The sequence below is a fragment of the Tursiops truncatus genome, chromosome 5, assembly GCF_011762595.2.
Source record: "Tursiops truncatus isolate mTurTru1 chromosome 5, mTurTru1.mat.Y, whole genome shotgun sequence".
NCBI classification, from domain to species: Eukaryota; Metazoa; Chordata; class Mammalia; order Artiodactyla; family Delphinidae; genus Tursiops; species Tursiops truncatus.
In genome coordinates this window covers 62,606,183-62,627,259 of record NC_047038.1, presented here as the reverse complement: position 1 = coordinate 62,627,259, position 21,077 = coordinate 62,606,183, and the positions used below count along the sequence as shown (strand labels likewise).

General features: G+C 48.4%; 1 protein-coding gene across 12 annotated transcripts in view; it reads right to left on the bottom strand.

Moving 5' to 3' along the window:
• Nucleotides 1-1,852: 1,852 nt before the first annotated feature.
• TBC1D1 (TBC1 domain family member 1) overlaps nt 1,853-21,077 on the bottom strand; it is a 230,172-nt gene continuing 210,947 nt past the window's right edge. For all 12 annotated transcript variants that reach the window (XM_073805150.1, XM_073805147.1, XM_073805143.1 and 9 more), the window contains 3 exons: nt 13,419-13,588; nt 6,017-6,190; nt 1,853-2,360 (listed from right to left, as the gene is read on the bottom strand). In XM_073805150.1, coding sequence (XP_073661251.1) covers nt 2,160-2,360; nt 6,017-6,190; nt 13,419-13,588 — 545 coding nt within the window. In that variant the 3' untranslated portion in view covers nt 1,853-2,159. The remainder of the gene's footprint in view (nt 2,361-6,016; nt 6,191-13,418; nt 13,589-21,077) is intronic.

Here is a 21,077-nt window from a genome sequence, read left to right as displayed (position 1 = left end):
CACAGTGTGCTTCCCAGGGGCTCAATGTCTTTGTCTAAGAGGGTATAAATTGTACCAAAAGACAGACAACCTCGAAGTGCACACACACGTGTGCATACGGTTGTGTGCTGGGAGGAAAACATAATAGGAAACTTTCTTAGTTTAAAACCTTGCCTCTGCGAATCCTCAGGCAGTGATGTGAACTGAGACTCTGTCCCCAGCCAGCTGAGGCACAGGCGGACTGTCCAACCTGTAATCACAGGCCTGTGTCCCCCGTCCTCTCCGCCCAGCGCGTACTCACAACAGTGCCCACTGGCACACACCACGGATGTGGCTGGTCTCAGCAGCCCTACTACGCACACCCGCGCAGAGGTGTTGCACTTGGGTAGCAATACTGGGTATGCAAGACGCCAATCCCTCAGAGATCTCACTGCTGGTTAGGCAACATTCATACTCTGACCCACAGGCGTTCACCGGGCAGTCCTTCACTCCTGGGCTGAAAAGCAGAAACCCAACGTTTAAAAAAAAGAAAAAGAACACCGTAAAAGTGCGGGCATGAATTATCTGTTTTATTGCTTTTTATTTAATGCAGAGTCGATATTTTTGAGTAATGGTAATAAGATGCCAAATTGAACATTATTGAACATTTAAACAGTAAAGTATATGGAAAGAAGCCCTCAAATGTTAACTCCTTTAAGTTGTAGCTGGTGGAACAACACAGGATAAAGGCTACTGGGCTTGTCATCATGGTTTATGACATGGGGAACAGCAGAGAGTCCCCACTGTCAACCAACTGTTTAGGCACCAGCGGCAGCACGTGTGCCTCCCTTGGAAATGTCTTGGGAGATCTAGAAAGATTCCAGATATGAAAGCCCTTCCTCACCCCTCAGGCTTGAAAGAGACGCCCACCACGGAGGGTGTGTCGAAAAACTCCTGTGGAATAGAAGTAGTTACGAAGATACAGTAAAGAAATGGTTCTGCTGTCCTGGAAGTGAACTTGCCTCCACGGCTCCTCTCTAACCCACCACCCGCTCCAGGAGATCATGGGGAAGAGCCTCACATGGCGACCAGATGACACCAGGGCCACTGAGAGCAGCCTTTTGCTGGCTGAAGGCACCGGGTCCTCATCATCCTGAGGGAGGGGGTCGCTGGGTTGTGAGTTACATTCAAAACGCACATCCCACCACAAAAACTGCTCTCAGCTGCCGTACAGTTGATGCAATTTCAGGCCGAAAGTCTGAAGACTTTGAAAGCCCCAGAATGTCTGGGACCCCTGGAAGTCCTGACATGCAGGGCGACTTCCGCAAGGAATCCGATTCCCAAGGGGTGGAGACTCAAAGGGACACACGGCTGCATTACATCACACAACAGCAAAACTGAATACACGATTCTGAAATATGGATATGAAACACCACAACAAAGTAAACCTCTCAGACTCTACAACTGCAGGTCGCACGCTAGCAATACCTGGCAGAGTCTAAAAATTGGTGATTTTCCCATAAAACGTTTATCTACAATGACTGTGATCAATACTTAAGGGCTAAGCAAAAAGTATATGAAAACTATTCTTCTTAAAAGACAAACTTCATTAAATACCAAGCACAGTGATCAAATATAAGATGTCAAGTTTAAATAAATCGCTTCCGATTTTTCCCAGTGGTAATCGGGGCTTCCACAACAAGAATGGTCACGGGCCAACCGCACCCCTGCTGGTGACACTGAAGGTGTAAGTCACACAAACCCTCCTTGGAAGAACGAAGGGCCACAAGTTGGCCAGAGGAATCATCACCTCCAGCCTCGCCGGCTTCTGAAATCCCACAGTATTATGAATGCCCTTTACAGACACAGTGATACTGAAGAAGGAAACGATAAAGAAACACAAAAGTGCTTTATTTCAAGTCCATGCCATCTAAATCTACTGAGTACAGTAACCGGGACCGGAGAGGGGACGTATTAGAACCTAAACAACGACACCACCACCAGGACGTGCGCCCCCTGCACTGCGAATCTTAGTTCAGAAGAATCCGCGCGCTGGCAAGCCAGTCTCCTCCCTGAGAAGCACGCTCACGCTCCGTTCTCCCTCCGGCATCTTCATCTCTCTCAGTTAAGGCCTGGACAGTGTCAGGGCGGTGGTGACCCGGTTCTGGAGCTGCGCTCTGGCGGGGGCTGGGCTCCAGCCGTCAGTGGCCCGCAGGCTCGGGTGGTACGGGGTCAGGCTCTGGGCCGCCCAGCTCTGCCGTCTGCCCCTGGAGCCGCTCCACCGTCTGCAGCAGGGCTGACCTCTCCAGCTCCAAGGCCAGGGTCGCTTGCTTCAGCTTGCTTTCACTGGTCAGGAGCTTCTCAATGGTGGCTTCCAGGCTCTGGATCCTCCCATTAGCCACCTAGAGAATAAAAGAAATGAGAATGGAACTGCCCGGGGAGAACATGGGAGATCCACTCTGCACTCCACTGTCCATTCTCGAAGGCACTCTGGAGCCCTGTTCTGGCAGAGACGCATCTCTCCACGTTTACTCTCAGTTCTGGCCACAGCGGAAGACTCCTCGCAGGTGGGCTGGGCCGCCCCGAGATCCTCCAGCACCCTCTTCCCCTGCCGTGGCTACTCTGGAAGCCGCCTGTGGAGATGGCGGCTTCCCAGTGCAGAGGGAGCCCGATTCCCGAGTCACCCGCTACAGGAGGACAGCTGTGAAACGGCCCGAGAACGCTTCGCGGAGACAAGGCAGAGGGTCTGTGGTGCTGCTGGGGTCCGGAGCGTTGTCACTGCAGCACGGTCCGGCCCACTTTGACAAATACACGTATGTACAGGTACAAACTGATTTCAGACAGACCATCAAAATGGTTTCTATGTGAAGGCCCACGTAGTAACAGCTCTCTACTCTGAACATTTAATATTCCCTACAGTAACAAGGACGGGCATTTCCCCGGGAACGTGTGTGGAGCGCTCAGGGTGGCCGAGCTCTGCTAAGAGGGTCACGTGCGTGGCCTCACTGGCCACAGACGCCAGCAGTGTCCCCACTCCCACCCGTCCGCATCCTCAGCACACAATCAGTGTCAGGCCGACCTTCCAGGTGCTTCTCTCTTGCAACGGACCCTCCTCTTCTCTCTAGTCCCCTCGGGCTGGCTTCCCAGGCAACCAGTGAGTTGGCCCCAGTGAAGCGGAGGAGTTTCCTGAGAAAAGCAGCCTCCTACGTTGCTGTCCCCGGGCCTCCTGGCCGATTCCAGCTCTCCGCTGCATTCTCTAGTGCTCAGGCCCGGGGTCAGTAAGGCACTGCACTGGCTCGCTCATCTGACCGGCCGTCTACGTGTCCCCGTAGGTTTTAGGTGGGAACAACAGTACATATTTTTTCCCTCGTTTTCAAAACAAGGGAAACAGCTTCTTGAACAAGACAACACTTGTGCGAGACAGACAATTCTATGACTCAAAGCCTAGGTCTGGCTGTGACACTGGAACACTCTAAACAGAAAGAAGAAAGGACTGAGATCCTAAGTTTGCCGGCTTACCGGGCAGGGGGCGGTCACGCTGAGTGGGTATGTCCAAGCAGTCCTCTCCGACCCTCACACTCCTCCCCAAGGTCAAGGCCTGGGATGGGTCCCACCTCATCCCCTCCAGGGACCACTCCTTCTGAAGGCCACAGCACTCCCAGGGGCACCTCTCAGCTTAGCAGTGAGCTGATGTGCGTGGTCATTTACTGGCCAGCACGAACGTCAGGTCTCCTCCTCGGTGAGACTGAAGCTGTCTCACAGAAGAAAACACACCTCACCCTGCATGTGGGTCTGGCCTCCCAAAGCACCCGGCTCACGGGCACTCAATGACTGGTGGTGGATTATTCCAAAAAATGCACGTCCCTTAGCATTTGGCAACAGACGTGTCTAAGCAATCGTCGTAAGTACGCTGCTGGACAGAAGAGCTAAGACAGTTTAGTCTCCAGCGGCTAGATGACATTCTTAAGTGTTTAACAAGAAAATAGATGGGGCTTTGGTATGTCCAACAACTGTATGAATGGAACAAAGCCAGGAAACAGGTCAATTTTGATACTTGGGCAAAAAAGCAAAGATTTATGTTGGAAAATTAAGTATTGCATTGAACAGCTATCCCTGGACTCTGAAAACTATTTTAAAAAAAAAGAAAAAAGGGAAAAGAGGTGTGAGTCTCACAGAACTCATGTGGTCTGGCTGAAAGTAACTCCACGTGACTCAGAGGGTAATGAGAGAACTACATGCAGGCACCCACAAACGGACACACCACAATCCCTAGCCCAACTCTTTGAGAGCTGCAGTGTCTTACAAATGTTGGTGGCCTCTGGCACCCAGCACAGCTGGAACCGGCATAAGCTCTAGTCTTGAATGATACGTCCAGAAGCACAGAGCCACGCGGTCAAGAGAAAGATCATTCCAAGGAGGACATCTGTTGTTACCAATTACCTCTTGATGCGTTTCTTGAGGACGGAGATGTCTGAGCAGCTTTTCACAACTCCCTCTCTTCACAAAAGGGGTACAGTATCACAGGAGCAGCGCAAAATTACTTCCCCTCTTCATCACAAAAAACCCACAGGGCATCAGCCTAATAAAATGAACCTTTTATTTGAGCAGTATCCTAACGAGACACATGCTTCAACTTCAAATCTGGGCTTTGTTAGAAATGTTTCCATCCTGTCGTACTTCAGGGACCTACTGTTTGTTTGGAAGGCATTTAAAATTACCACCTACACTGCAGACCCTTACATGCAAGATAAGGCTCTCCGTTCCCCGGCACCTCCCCTTCAGGTTACAGCTAAGACACCCTGCAGAAATCGTACTCAGGCATACTTTCAAGTTAGGACAGCTCAATCTTAGAGGAAAAAAGAGCTAACTTTCGGAATGTGACTGGTAGGCCTGGGTAAGGATAGACTTTTCTTTGTTCCTCTACAGCAAATATCTACTAGGTTTCTACTGGGGTAAAAATCCCTGCTGGGGGGAATACATTTTAGACAGGGGTTGATTTATTAAGCTCCAAATGCTGGCCTTTCTCCCGTCACTGCCAAGCTTGTGTCTGCAAAGCAGCAACTTTCTATAGAGAAAACTAAGAGGCTTAGATCAGGATGGAAAGCTTATTCTCAGGACAGACCAGGAATACCACAGAATACATATTTTGGAAAAAATATAAAGTTTTCTCCACAGCAAGCTCAAAAATAATTTTTTAAAACACCCCCTTCCCCCCCTCCACACACAATTCGTTAACAATGACAGCTTTACCACCCATATTGACATTTAAAAAGCAGACTGTATGGTTAGTTTATTCTATCTGATTGTTAGAGGAGTGCTACCCCCTACCCCAACAAAAAGGCATCTTTTTGTCCCTGTCGCACAGATGAGGGAATCAGAGCAGAGCAGGTGACAGTATGGGTGACACTGGACCTAGCAAGATCTGGGTCTCTGGACTGCGCCTCTGTGCTAGCTCCATCTCTCCCTCCTGCACGCACGTCTGGGTTTGCCTTTCTACTTACTGTATGTCCTCATCCGCATTTATCCATGGTAAGACGGAAGCTTCCAGAGGGGAGAACTGTGTCCCTTCATGAACTGAATTTTTGCATTGGCACCAGGGACTCACAAATCCTGATCACAGGCTCTGGTTTACTCTGTTAGGGAGATCCTGTGGCCCTTTCCTCACTCGATATCACTCCGAGGACCTAGCTGGCTTCGCTCCTGAAAGCTCATGCCTTTGATTGTCTCGTCATGACTCAAAGCGCAATCGCTGGCTATTCGGCTAATAGTGCGACGGCACCCTGAACCCAAGTTCAGCTCTGGGTCTGTCTCCTGAAAGGGTTAAGTGCAGAAATAGCCTCTCAGAAAGTTCCAGGACAGTCTGACCTTAGCAAAGGATAATGTCTGCTTCCTAACAAAAAGGAACAATTCTCCTGGGCTACCTTTGATCCCAACTACAAACAACCAGAAGAGAAAGGGCCTGCGGCCATGGGAAAACCCAGCCCGCTGGTGCCTCTGGTGAGTTAATGAACTACCACACACTCAAGGTTCGGGAGGCTACCTTGTAAATATGCCCTACCTGCAGTTGTTCAAGGAGGTCAAGGTTCTGTTTGCGTAAGCTGCTGTTGGTTTTCTCTAATCTGTCCATTCTTTGGTTGTCACTGAGAGGAGAGGGATCGATAAGTTCTTCCTGAAGCACGTGGTACTCAACTTCATAAGCTTGTAACTGTTTAGAGATGTCCATCACAAACACCTGTGACACACAGAAAAGTCATCAGGCACGGAAAATGAGAAAAATCACACACACACACACACACACACACACACACACACACACACACACGACCATGTCGACGGGTGTCCACGAAGCACCTGCTCTGTGACTGATACTATCAGTGATAAACAAGGAAAACTCTCTGCACTGAGAAGGGAATAATTTTACTTGGGAAGAGAGGATTTAAGAAGCATTTAAGGGACTTCCCTGGTGGTCCAGTGGTAAAGAATCTGCCTTACAATGCAGGGGATGTGGGTCTGATCCCTGGTTGGGGAAATAAGGTCCCACAGCCACGGGGCAACTAAGCCCGCCCACCTCAACTACTGAGCTGGCACGGCTCAACTAGGGAGGCTGTGTGACGCAAACTACAGAAGCCCACGCGCTCTGGAGTCCATGCGCCACAACTAGAGAGAGAAAACCCGCACGCCACAGCTAGAGAGAAGCCCACGCACCACAATGAAGAGCCCATGCGCCACAACGAAAGATCCCGTGTGCCACAACAAAGATCTCGTGTGCCACAACCAAGACCCAAGGCAGCCAAAAATAAATTAAATAAATAATATAATAAATTAAAAAAAAGAAGCATTTGGAAATAAACCAAAGGTAACAGCAAGTGTAGGTCTCTGATACTCATTTTTCAAAAGCCAAAACCTTCTTTTTTAAAATGCTTATATGAGTTTATTTTTACTTCTTATTTCAGTACTTAGATCATTTTTCTCTGAAAATTCTATTAGATTAGATTCACAACTATGGGTCAAAGAGAGAATAAAACAAAACAGAAGAATCACAACCCCATTTGCTCAGTCACCAGGTCAAAGTTTAATGATAGTTCAGTTGGATTTTCAGAGTTACAAGAACAGCTAAGTATGGAACTGTTTACTAAAAAACCCTATTCTGCACACAAAATATGCAGAAATGAGCCAAAACCCAAATGTCACCCACATAGATGAGTGAATACAAAACAATGCCTGAGTTGCCTTCCTTTCCATAATAGTAACAGTCATGAAAAAAAAAACCACTCGTGTAGATGAGTGAATACAAAACAATGCCTGAGCTGCCTTCCTTTCCATAATAGTAACAGTCATGAAAAAAAAACCACTCGTGTGAAAAACAACCCCAAAGCGCAGAAGTGAGTGAGCTGTTCATATCTGTACTTTCTCTTGATGAGTGAAGTGAGCTGGATGGAAGCTGGGACGATGAGGGTCAGAAGACAGAGGCTGCTGCTGCCCCAGGCGTGAAGCCCCAGGCGTGACGTCCCAGTGTGGATCTGAGAATTCAGTCACCACATTAAAAAAGCCAGATCAGAACACACATCTAAAGAATGAAATGAGTCTTTATAAGAGCAGAAACTAACTCTTCACAGCATCTCCTTAAGAAAGAAATTCCAACACAGTTAAAATCAATGAAAAACTCACTGCCCTTGATGGTACCCTGTTAGCATTCAAACACGAATGAGTCCCATCTTTCCTGAAATCAATTTTCAAAAACCATGTTTACTTTCTCACCATTCCCAGAAATCTTACTTTCTCTTCCCATCTTATTTTCTCTTCCCATCTTATTTTCTCTTCCTTGAGATTAATTTTTCAGCTTCCTGGTTTTCAATTTAATTCAATGGCTAATACTAATTAGGCACAAAAGTCACTATAGGCCAAAAAAGTAATACACATTGTATTTGTGACGCACGTGCGTGTTTGTGTGTGCAGTTGACTGCGTTGATCTGATTCTCTGCTGTCCCTCAGAGCGACCGTGAGCTGGCAGGGATTATCATCTCTATTCTACAGTCAAGAAAACTGACTCAGAAGCTTTCAGTCAGCCCTTGAATGGGGGCTCGGCTGGCGACTCCCTGAATGACCCTGAGCAAGCTACTTGACCTTTCCTGGCCTCAGTTCCTGGCCTCCACCACATGGAGGTGGTAACACCTACCTGACAGCATAGCTGTGGGGAATCACGAGACACAGGCCCGGCAAGCTGAGTTGGTGCCCTAACTTAGCTAAGGGATCTGCTTCCACACAGCTGTCACAAAACCCCTCCCATCCAACCTTGTGCTGCAGCAAAATGACAAAGGATGTCACACCATGGAACTTCTGAACAGCTCAGAGTAAAGACCACACACATTAAAACCGAGATTGCTGTGGCATTAGTGTGTAATTATAAACACGGTGCGGGATAAATGTCACACACATTTTTTCTTCCACAGAGGTTTCTAAATGAGCTCCCAACCTGGAAAACCTGGGGACAAAACCTCTGGCCTTTGATCCAGATTGATGAGCGGTATGGTTAATGGCTCTCAACCGTGCACAGAGCGGAGTGCTCTCGGAGGCCTACGTTAATCCCCAGGAACCATCCTGGGTCACAATCATCTCTGCTTAACTGCATCATTACCCTCCTGGCTGCCAAAACACACACACAGCCCTCGCAGTCGTGCCTGGGAATTTATTCCCGACCATGGCAGCATATGGCTGGCGGTGACAGGAGCGCCCTGGTCCTCAAATGACGCTTTCTCACGTTGCTGTATATTCTTCATAACCATAATTATACATGGCTTCGTGGTATTCTACCAACTCGACGTATCAATAACCATGTTAATCCGGTCATCAAATGCTGGATATCCAGTTACTTGTAAGTTTTTGTTATAAACAACTTTAAACATCCTCATATGTACGGCTTTTCCCATATTTTGGATTATTTCCTAAGCATACATTCCAAGAAATGGGATTACTGAGTCAAAGGGTACAAATATTTTACTGGCTCGTGATACATATTGCCAAATTGCTTCCCAAACGGGAATAATCCACATACAACGCCATTAGCAACGTAAGAATGTGCCTGATACAGTATACCCTTGGCACTGGGCATTGGGATTAAAATGTTTCATTTTGTTATTCTAGGAAGGTAAAGCATTATATGTTATTTAAATTTAAATTATGCACGAAGCTAAATATTTTCCCAGATATCTGCTTGCTAGACGAGTCTCCTCCTTTAGAGAATTCGTTTCTGTTCTTGGCGCGCCTGCTCTTGGAGACTTGTGTTTCTCTTTGCTGTCTGTGGACACTCTGTAATGAAGCCATCAACCCTGATGGCTGCAGAACTAGTCACATACTTTCCACCCTCCCCACCCCCAGACCCGTCCCCCCAGCCTGGTGGTCTCAGTGGCATACCAAGAGCTGGATGGGGGAGCCTCTGCCTGGGTATCAAAAATAAGGGGGTGCAGTGTCTGTGGTGAATTTAAAAACAAAAATAAACCCAACTAAAAGTTGGTCTGCTTTTTATTATCACCACATGCAAGCAATTCTAAACAATGTCAGTAGTAAAGTACTCCTCCCTGCCGTACCCCCCCCTCTTGGTACGGCACCGACTGGCCTTTTAAAAAACTAATTTTCAATAGTGCAAGCTGCTCAAGCCGCAAGGGCTCCTCCAAGGCCGAAGGGGCAGCCTCACCACCGTGGTTCTGAAGAGCAGCTTCTGAACAAAGGAACGTTGTTAAGATTCTGGTTTCTCTCCTACAAGCTCAACTAGAACACAGACTTGTCTGGTGTGCTTACAATGAAGTCGCCCACAGCAGAGCTTTCCAACGTGCCTGTGTGTGTGTGTGTGTGTGTGTGTGTGTGTGTGTGTGTGTGTGTGTGTGTGTGTGTGTGTGTGTGTGTGTGTGTGTGTGTGTGCGCGTGCGTGCGCGCGCATCTCCTGGGCATCTTGCTGAAATGCAGATTCTGACTCAGCGGGTCTGGAGTGGGGGGCCCAGATTCTGCGTAAGTTCCTATGTGATGGTGCTGGTCTGGGACCGCACTTGGAGCAGGGCCCAAAGGACGCTGAAAATAGGCTATTTGCCCCGTCCTCCAAAGCCCCCCTTCACCTGCTCTCTCCTTACACTGACCTGAGGCTGCACGGGCACACGGCACTCGCTGTGATGAGACGACACCCCTGACCTCCCTCCTCTTCCTTTCTGTTTATTCCCAGGGCTTCCCCCTTCTTGTGAGGCGATTTTTACGGCTCACGTTCAACTGACAGTTAAGTCACGCTGAGGAGCTGCCACAGAGCCTCAGAGACCCTTGTCTCCACGCCCTGGACTCTGTCAACTCTGGGCCTGCCCCTCGGTGGCGGCTCCCAGCCTGGCTGCGCTGAGCGGGAGCTCCAGGGCCCTGTCCTTGGGGACTCTCCCCACCCTGGATGCAGACTGTGTCCCAGCGGCTTGAGCTGAGGCTTCCACGGAGACGGTATTTAATGAAATGGAGCCTGGCTATCACAGAGATCCAGCCCAGCTCCATCCTTCCACACACAGGACAGCAGCACGCAAAGAACGCAATGTCACTTCCACCCTGTGGGCTCTCCAAGGCTGCAGAGAAATCACGCTGCCCCTCAGGCCTCCCTGCTCTGAGTAGAACTTGAGACTAGAGCACCCTCTGCAGGGAGGGGATGGGAGGGGGCAGCGAGCAGGCAGAAAGCTTGACAGCCTGCAGAGGTCAAGTTCCAGATGGAACACGTTGGAGGGAAGGAGGGCGGAGAGCTGCCTGGCATTGAGTCTTGTTTCCCAGTGAGACCTGTGGCGGCAGGCTGAAAAACTGGACCTCAGATTCAGATGCTGTGTCCCTACTTCCAATCCCCGCACCTCCCGCCCCCCCACCCCGGGGAAAGCTGAACCGGCACCTAGAACTTCTCTCTTGCTCCCGTGCCTTTGCATGTACTATAATGGGGGGTTAGCTGACTACAGCCCGTGGACCAAGGCTGTCCCGCCACATGCTTTGCAAATAAAGCTTTACTGCAACACAGCCGCTTCATTCCGACAAATACTGGCTCTGGTGGCCTTCATGCTGCAGAGGCTGAGCTGACCTCACGTGACTTTACGGTCCACAAAGCCTGAAACACTTCCTCCCTGGTCCTCTGCAGAAAAGGCCCAGCTGAACTCAACTCCCTCAGCTCCCTGGTCCCCAATCCCCACTCACTGCTCACTCCCTGCACAGCCCGCTCCTGCAGCCCCTGCACAGCACCACTGGAGCTCCCACCACTCTTGCAGTTACTGGTTACACGCTCCTTTTCTACACAGGATGGGCTCTGGTGCCCCAGAGCACGTTACACTCTGGGCTCTGCCACCTCGTACAGGGTGCTGGGCGTTTACTCCCTCCGGGCCCCAGAGTTGTTAAGGAGCCAATGGAATAAAGCATGCCAAGTTCAAAACGGATGCCTCAAACAACTGAGGCACACACACAACTGTCCTCTCTCCACACTGTGTCCATTTCTATCCTCCCAACATTAAAGAGCACCTTCACACCCTCAGTAGGTATCCTTCACAGACGAGGGGAGGAAAAGGGGTCTTTTTTTTTCTGGGGCTCCATACCCAGAGGGTAACCACATGGGTGAGGCTGCCTGCCTTCTAGCCAGGCCCCAGGCGGCAGGTCAGGGCGCTCACGGGCACAGACTTGGCTTTAGGGAACCAAGGCTCTTGCATTCTCCCCTGCAGCCAGAAAACATAGGTGTGTGCAATGAAAGCTCTAAAAGGGAGGAAATGCGTGGAAATGTCAGAAAGTAAAGAATCAAAGGGTGGAGAATTCAGTCTTAATACACAGGTACAGTACAGAAAACCTCTGATTAAATGACACCCGCAGGCACTTGGTGGAGCTGAGTAGCTGCGAAAGCGTTTGAAGTGAGAGGGCCTGAGTCTGAAACCCTACTTTCCCACTTCTCGGTAGCATGACTGTGGGCCAGCTAATCAACCACTTTGAACCCTAGGTTGCTCGTGGGTTAAAACCACTTGTCCTCTCAGGAATTCAGTCATGACTGAATGAAACCATGTGTGCATATGCAGAGTCACAAAGAACCTGGCAAAAAGCAGGGCGTCAACAAGCCAGAGCTGTTCACACTGAGAGGAAGGCGCCAGGGAAGTAGAAGCCTCTCAATTAACTGAAGAAGAAAGTGCAGAGACGAAAAGAGCTGCTCCTTCACGTAGGCAAATGAAATGTGCAGAGACCCAAAGCGGCACCCAGGCGAAACCGTCTCCCTCTTCCAGCCCAGACTTGCCTCCTTTTCTGGGCTCAGCACCTCAGGAGGGGCAGCAAATGAACCACAAACTGCTGCAACTGGGTGCAACCCACCACTCTCAGACTACCAGAAACCCTCAGAAGAAGGATTTTTTTAAAACACAGCTTTGGGCTTCCCTGGTGGCGCAGTGGTTGAGAGTCCGCCTGCCAAGGCAGGGGACACGGGTTCGTGCCCCGGTCCGGGAAGATCCCACATGCCGCGGAGCGGCTGGGCCCGTGAGCCATGGCCGCTGAGCCTGCGCGTCCGGAGCTTGTGCTCCGCAACGGGAGAGGCCACAACGGTGAGAGGCCCGCGTACCGCAAAAAAAAAAAAGCTTTATTTCACTATTTGCTTTTACCCAATTGCTCTATGTTTTCATTACATTTGCAGGTGAGGTAAGTTCTAGGCTAATGAGAGGCCCCGACTGCTGAGTCTGTGGGATCTCTGCATTGGGCACCTTCTGGAGCACTCGCCATCCAGCCTCCGGACACTTCCAAGGGTGACCTCACCCCCCGCCAGGCAGCTGAGTCCTGCATGGCCAGCAATCATTACTGGAAAATTCTTCCTGATACAGAGTCAAAATCTGCTCCCACTCCTAAGCCAGGCCACTAACAACTGGTCGAGCTGCAAGTCCAGGATCACCTCACCCTCAACCCCTAACATGTGAGAGAGTGATACATGCAGTGCAGTTCTACTGCATACAGAAATCAGAGGACTAGAACCACAGATGAATGCGGGACTGAACTCTATAAAACACACACACACGCTCTCCAGAACAAAGTTACAGAATATACACTCTTTATCACAACTTCATAGCAACAAGTTAAAGTTTTAGAAAATTCCAGTTAATGCCATTTCAGCACAAAAATCAAAGCACTCATTTTACAAAAGCCTACATTGAATAAAAATGTATGTACTTCAGAAGAACAAACGCCGAGGGGTGACAAACGCCTTTTAATTGTAAGAAACTACCGATAGTTTGTGCTGGTTATCACACCTACACACTCTCAGCACACGCAGACACACGTCTGATCACGGAACAGGCATTCGAGATGTGCCTCCCACGAGCTGAGCATTGCTGCTCAGGACACAAAGTGGTAGGAAACAGCTCCTTCTCAAAAAAAAAAAAAAGGAAATTCAGCTTCTGCATATCCAGAATCGCTGGCACATTTGGAAGGTCCGGACTGAACCATACCTGACTGATGGTCTTTTCCATCTGCACCAAGCCCAGGTTGGGTAGCGTGCTTTTTATAAAGTCAACTATAGTTTCTAGGTTTTCATGTTGCAGAATCAAGGGCTTATGGCTTCCCAACAGACTTAAAGCCACTTTAAATATGACCTCTGATCCCTGAAGAAAGATCATATCTGGGAAAACACAGAAAAGCAGAAAGTTAAGCCGGACCAGATTCTGATGAAATGGCACTCCATTCCCCTTCACACACATTGAAGAGCAGGACTGTGGGAAATGCAACCCCAAATTATAAGATCCTGGTATTTCACACAGGGCTGTCAAGACAATATAGCAAATAATAAGTAAATATGTAAATATACATATATTATATATACTAAACTACTGCTAAAATTTTGTCACAGGTTCAGATAAATCTGTTTTTCACTCCAAAAATATATTAAATTCAAACATACCTCAAAAGTTGAAACTGTGAAAAAGAAAACTTTTCATTAGTCTATTTTTTCAGGAATTCTCTGGATTTCAAAGGAGTTATTACTAAAACATATATTTTTATACACAAAGATGTGTATAAATACTCTATCCTAATTTCTGCTGCTGTAAGTGAAGAAAATGCCTCTGTTTCCTCTGCTTTGAAATAAGGGGTTGAATTAAAAGATCTCTAAAAACTGTAAAAAGCCTGCACCATTGCAAAAGTACATTATTAAACACTTAACAAGTATACTGAATTTTAGCATAATAACGGAATAAAAAATTTTTTCCCTCTGAAGAATTCAAAGAACTCTATCAGGGTTATTTTCTAGTTCTTGCCATTTTTTCCCTTAGAATGGTTGGTGAATGTTAACAATCCCCACACCTGCGGTGCACAGGGAGAGGGAGGGCAAGTGGGCCCCCAGCCCAGCCCAGCCCAGCCCAGCCCAGCCCAGCCCAGCCCAGCCCAGCCCTGGCTCCACCTTCCCCAGAGTTGAAGCCATTCAGAAAGAGACTCCAATGTCCTGGGGCTCAAGCACAGCCCTAATAACTAAATGTTGGGTGACTAAATTTGGGAAAGTTACCTAACAACTGGAATAATAATGTAAGAAGAAATGTAATTTTAAAAGATGGGAGCATTAATCTAATTAGAGGCAACTGTCAATATTCTCTTTTTTTTTTCTGGGGGTGCTGCAGGAGAATGGAAGGGACAAAGAAGCTGTACTTTCCATCAAGTCAAGGAGGACAGAAGCAGGTGAGAGGGAGAATTCCCAGCCTGTGCCTCTCTGGGTGGTTTAGGGGGATGAGAAGTGAAAGCCATTAAGAAACAAGCCACTGAGCTCAGGCTGGACGTGTCCCAGGGTGGTTTGTGGATGGCATAAGGGAGACACCCAAGCACCGGCTGGCTGGGTCAGCCCCGGAGATGCTGCGAGACCATCACGTGAGCAGACCTGGCGCCCGGCTGGGTGCAGCCCTGCAGGCAGCTGCTCCCAGAGAGCCCAGGGCCACACTGCTCCCTCAACTTCACACTGCTCCTGGTTCAGGGCAGCTCCACGCAACTGAAAAGGACAGATGCTGCCTCCTCAAGTCTGGCTGTAGGGGCTGGTAAGATAAACTGGAGAACAGATCACATCTTTGAAATCTGAACTTCTTAGGGGGAGGAGTACATGTATCGAGGCAGTGCTATGGAAGAATAGTCCTGTGAAATGTCTGATTTAAAAAATATGCAGTCTACCCATGCAATTCACCACTACAGAAAACATAAAGATCTAAAATTGCGCTACAGGCGCTTCCCTGGTAGCGCAGTGGTTAAGAATCCGCCTGCCAATGCAGGCGACACGGGTTCGAGCCCTGGTCCGGGAAGATCCCACATGCCACAGAGCAACTAAGCCCGTATGCCACAGCTACTGAGCCTGCGCTCTAGAGCCCACGAGCCACAACTACTGAAGCCCGCGCGCCTAGAGCCCGTGCTCCACAACAAGAGAAGGCACCGCAGTGAGAAGCCCGTGCACCGCAACGAAGAGTAGCCCCCACTCTCCGCAACTAGAGAAAAGCCCTTGCGCAGCAATGAAGACCCAACGCAGGCAAAAAAAAAAATATTTTCCAATAAAATAAAATAAGATTGCGCTATAACTAAGACATATTTTTAAACAGAAATGACATTTCCAAAAACAAAGTAAATTTGAAGTTTCTTTGGTTTAGACAGTAAGACTTCCTTTCAATATATGAACATTTATAGCTGAATAAAAACTGATGGCATCTATCAGAATCAATGTCAAGGCACTCTTTGCAGGGATCCTGGGGAGTGGACTGCACTACCAGACCCATGACGTGCTATATAGCTCAGAATCTTCAGTCTCTGGGGCAAGTACCTTAAATTTAAATATAGTCCCACAGCTAAGCCAGCTAAAATAAATAACAACTGGGGAACTTTTATGAGCACAATCAAATACACAATCCACATCAGCAGTCTTAAGATTAACATCGGTCTTCCAAGTTTTCTTCCTTTAGGATCTTGGTTTTTATAACAAATCCACTGACTAGTAGAGTGCTTCCTATGATTCTGAACTTTTCCAAACTGTAGGAAGAAAACAAAGGGAAACCTGGAGAGGTGGTTTTTTTCTTTAACTCTTTTTTGGTTATCTTAAAACCAAAACAAAACAGAATACAAAAGGGAAGAAAATGCCCCAAGGAAAGGTGGCTGCCGAACCCAGCCTTAAAGAACCAACAGAAACTCCCCAGTCAAGAAGTCAGGGAGTAATACTCTGCGCAGAAGGAAAAAGAAGGTGGAAATGCGGAGGTGTGAAAGCACACAGCGTGTGCAGGAGCCCGCAAGAGTAGGTAAGGCAGGAGCCCTGGTCATGGGGCCAGGCCATTCTACCTTTACCAGTGAGCACACACCAGGGGCACAGAAGGCCTTCTCTTCCTCGTTCCTGAGTAGGTCAGCGTATTCCTTGGTTGGGAGATGATGCCAGTGAGACCCCGGTTATGGATCTGAGCCTTGCAAGGAAGGGCTAGTTAACTTTAGATGGAGAAAAGCCACCTTTTAAGAGCCACTGACAAGACCATGCTGATTCCCAGCAGCAGACGCCCCTGTGCATGCTGCCAGCGGCAAGATGCCTGACTCACCAGCACTCCTGGAGGCCCGCCCCAGGTGCCCATCCTTCTGACGACAAGCCGGCCAGTGGTCTGCACGAGTGAGGCTGGGAGAGCTCAGCCCCAGAAGCTTCTGTTAGACTAAGGAGGCTTCAAATAAGGACTGCCTTTCGGGACATGATTGAGGAATGTGTCTGAAGGATTGAAGGAAGGACCCCTCAAAGCTTTGCTGAGAAGAAGGGGCTCCTACATTTATCTGACTACTACTATTTATCTACTACTATTTATTTATCTGCCCTAAGGGGCAGCATCTGTATCCCTCAGAGACAATTAGCACACCTTTTTCTCCCTCTGCAAGTTTTAAAAATTAAGTAATTTTTAAATAATAGTAAAGAAAAAGGTTACCTATAAACCCACTGCCCCAACCCAATTACTGTCATTTTTGCCCATTTCCCAATCCCTATACATTTACATACTAGAATTAAAAAAATTTATTTTAAACAATAGTCTCCTTGGAAAAGTGAGTTGACTTCCCTCATTTGAAAATCACTGCACAAGGAAGTGAGCTGCTAAGTCTTTCAGCAGCGCGGCAGGAGCCCAGCTCACAACGCTGTGGCCGACTTTCCTTCTCTCCTTTTTTAAGCCCACCTAGAAACAGGCAAAGGGGTTCATCAGGCAGGCAGTAGAGGGAACCTTAAATTCAGCTGACTCCACCACTTTGCAAATTGTTTGCTGGGAACGCCACAAATAACTGCTTTGAAGACACTTCGGCAAGCCTGCTATCATGGTAACATGTATGGGAACTCTACCTGAAACTCCCCACGACATTAGAAGTGCCCCATTTTCCTATGGGGGGAAATGACCAAGGCAAAGCACACGGCCAGGAGGTGAACTTATCCTACATCCCTTTTCCAGCTACATTTGTCTCTGTCACGGGCCAGCCCTCTCCTGAACTTTCTCTGGGAGGCTGCGGTCCTCCAGCTGTGATATCCCCACATTTCACCAGAACAGGCAGGAGAGAGATGAAGGATGCTGACAGCCTTGCGGTAAGATGACAGCGCAGACTGAGCAAAGACTCACTTCATTACCGCTGTATCGCGTTACCCGGAACAGCCCTTTTCCCTGGCCACCCAAACAGTCTTGTTTCCCCAGGCTAGTTTAGTCCTGAAGCCTCTCGGAACCCCTCCCCACATTACAGGTGGCTTCTGTGTTTGGCCAAACCCTGATCTTTAGATTCTACCTCCTCTCTCAGCTACTTGGCAGCCCCTCCTATAGAAAACGTCAGGAGCCTAATAACAGCACAGCCACCACCTCCAGCAGGAGCAAGGCAGGTCCTATTTTCCAGAGTTTCTTCCCCCAAAGGCAGACATCAGGAGGTGAACAGAACAAGCATCTCTCCCAGGACCCCTCTACACCCAGACCGGAAAAATACAGGAGGCGGCGATTTTACACTATGTGACACCTGACATCCAGAAGAGGTGGTTAATTACCATGTAAAGGTCGAGGCACAGGCATCACTGGCAGCTGTCCCTCCAAGTAGCGTATACTTAGTTCGAGGTAAGCTATTAATCTATATATGAGCTATGCTGACTGCGTTACTTACATATAAAATAGTGAATAGTTAACAGAAGTCCACCTGTTTTTAGGTTTGATCCAGGCCTAAGGGCCTATAATGAAATGGACCCCAGGCCAAAAAAGCCTACAGTATATGTATGAACGGCAGGCTTTGGGATTTAAAACGAAGCTACCCACCATTGCGGAGCTAAGTCACCGATGCTAAATACAGAAATGGTTTTTAAAAAAACCTATCTTTTCTATGGACCTTACCAATAAAATGGTTCACTTTTAACTACTGATAGATGGAATGACCTCACAACACAGCGCTGTCTTGAGTCCCCACTTCCTGCCTATAATCTCAGGAGCCCTGAGCCCTTAGCCAGCTAGACACGAACCCACCCAGTGCAGCGGGGGTCTGTGGGCTCCAGGACTCACAGAGACTGGCATCGTTATGCATAATGTACAAGAAACTCCAAGACCCACCTCTGACTACATAATATCGAGAAGAAGACCCTGCTTTCACTGGCTTCAGCTTTACTTACGACGTCATGAGGATGAGCTTCAGAGAGTTCTGAATATTCTGCAACACAAGCACTGTCATTTCCAAAGCAGATTTTGTCTGTCTGATTGCTGTTAATGCCTCTTACCCACTTCTGCAGTGAGGAAAGAGCTCTTCCCCCAGAGCTTTACGGCCCTAGAGCCCAGAACTCTGGGCAGCAGCAGCTTCCGTGCCTGCAGCCGGGGCAGTGACACTCGGCGCTGACCCTTCGGCCCTTCCTGCTCAGCCCCCTCTGTAGAGTTTTCTTCACAAACAGTGTAATTCAATGCTTGAGCTGTTTTCAAACCATCTAATAACACTCCCTCCTCCCCCTTTCAATCTTCACTGCTCTCCATTACCCTTTCGAAAAAAACACAGTAAAGAATCAGGAGAAAAAGTGAAGCAGACTAATGATTTTCTTTTCATTTCCAGAGTAAGAAAAGTAAGAAACACAGAAATGTTTGGCAAGAAAGACTGAAGCCTACAGCTAAACATCTTGTAGTTTCTGTGACTCTTTTTTGGTAAACTGAGCAGGTAATTTTGAGGACTTTTTAAAAAAACTATGGTATAAAACCTTCATGAATCTCACTAATGATTTGTTTAACCAGGGAAAGAGTGTTTAGTATCAATTATTTTCAGTGCTTATTTTCTTTTTTTTAGGGACGGAAAATAAAAATCAATTTGGGGGGCTTCCCTGGTGGCGCAGTGGTTGAGAGCCCACCTGCCGATGCAGGGGACGCGGGTTTGTGACCCGCTCTGGGAAGATCCCACACGCCGCGGAGCGGCTGGACCCATGAGCCATGGCCGCTGAGCCTGCGCGTCTGGAGCCTGTGCTCCGCAACAGGAGAGGCCACAACAGTGAGAGGCCCGCGTATCGCAAAAAAAAAAAAAAAAAAATCAATTTGGGGAGGTAGCTATGCAAAAATGGGGAGAGTAGTAAATATTTTAAGAACCTAGATTCTCCTAGTAAAGCCAAATGGTAAATTCCTTAAAAGTTCTTGTGGACAGAAGTAAATGATAATAAAAATCTAGTACTTTGGTGTGGGGGGAAGAGGAGGAGAGAAGACGACTCACTGCCCACTTAAAAAGCAAATTTTAGGCGGGCTTCCTAGGTGGCGTAGTGGTTGAGAATCCACCTGCTGATGCAGGGGACATGGGTTCGGGCCCTGGTCCGGGAAGATCCCACATGCCACGGAGCAACTAAGCCCGTGCACCACAACTGCTGAGCCTGCGCTCTAGAGCCTGCACGCCACAACTACTGAAGCCCACGCGCCTAGACCCTGTGCTCCGCAACAAGAGAAGCCACCGCAGTGAGAAGCCCGCGCACCACAACAAAGAGTAACCCCCGCTCACCACAACTAGAGAAAGCCCGCGCACAGCAGCAAAGACCCAATGCAGCCTAGAATAAATTTATTTTTTTAAAAAAAGCAAATTTTAGGATTTCTAGAATCTAGATATACAAGTGGTCTGCCCAAAGCTGCCTAAAGTGACTCTCTCTTTTGTGAACAATCCTTTTAAGATGGTCTCTAATTCTAAAAACGAATCTAAAGAAGTATAAGAATACAGGTTTTTAAGCTATCAAGTGACTCAACATAAATGGTACTTTAAAACCACTTGGTATGTGATGACAATCAATTTTTTAATAACCTCTTCCTCCACAGTAAAAAGATAAAAAGAACCTGAATTGTCAGAATTATTAGTTCATCCCGAAGCAGGGGAAGCACACTGTACAAGAGCTGACTGCTCACAGCATGTCACTCGGCTCCTATCCCTGCCAGGTCAAGGCAGCCTTTTACACTTTTTTAATTTTTAGTTTTTTAAATTGAAGTCTAATTGACAAGGCAGTTTTGAGACTTTGCACGTGAACATTCATTTAAAACTCTGACAGAGACAATCTTCTCGAAAAGTAAATCAAGTAAACGGGAGATGGTTTGAAATGTGACCCACCCTCAGTTACGGGGGCACAGCAGTGGGAAGACGACGCGGGGGGCTCGTGAGGACGGACCGTGGGTCGGCGACACAGAGGTGCCTTCGAGAGCACGCCGGCAGAGGAAGCGAAGAGCCACAGGTAGGGCAAGCAGGGCGAGAGGAGAACATGCAGGCGAGACCCAGAAAGAGCAGTGGCCCGGGACTCCCGGGGGAGAAGTCTTAGGGAGCTCAGAGAGCAAGGCCCGGGCCACGGAGGTCGAGGGAGACGGCTCCGGAGAAACATCTCTGGGCCCCGCGCCAGGCTCCTCGGCCCAGCCGGCAGCAAGTCTGCTCCAGGGGGAGCCTGGGGGGAGGGAAGCGGATCTAAGCCCACAAGAAGGCATCGAGGGGAGGCCCTGACCATCAGAAGTTAAGCAGGTCCTGAAACTCCCGAAGCCTGATCCTCACTCACTAAACTGAGAATGACAAATACCACCCTGTTTTCTGCAGAAGACCCAGGTATAAAAATGAGAAGAGTCACCACGGAGCGACGACACACGGTTCCCCTCTAACTCGAGGACGCGGGTCCTGGCGAA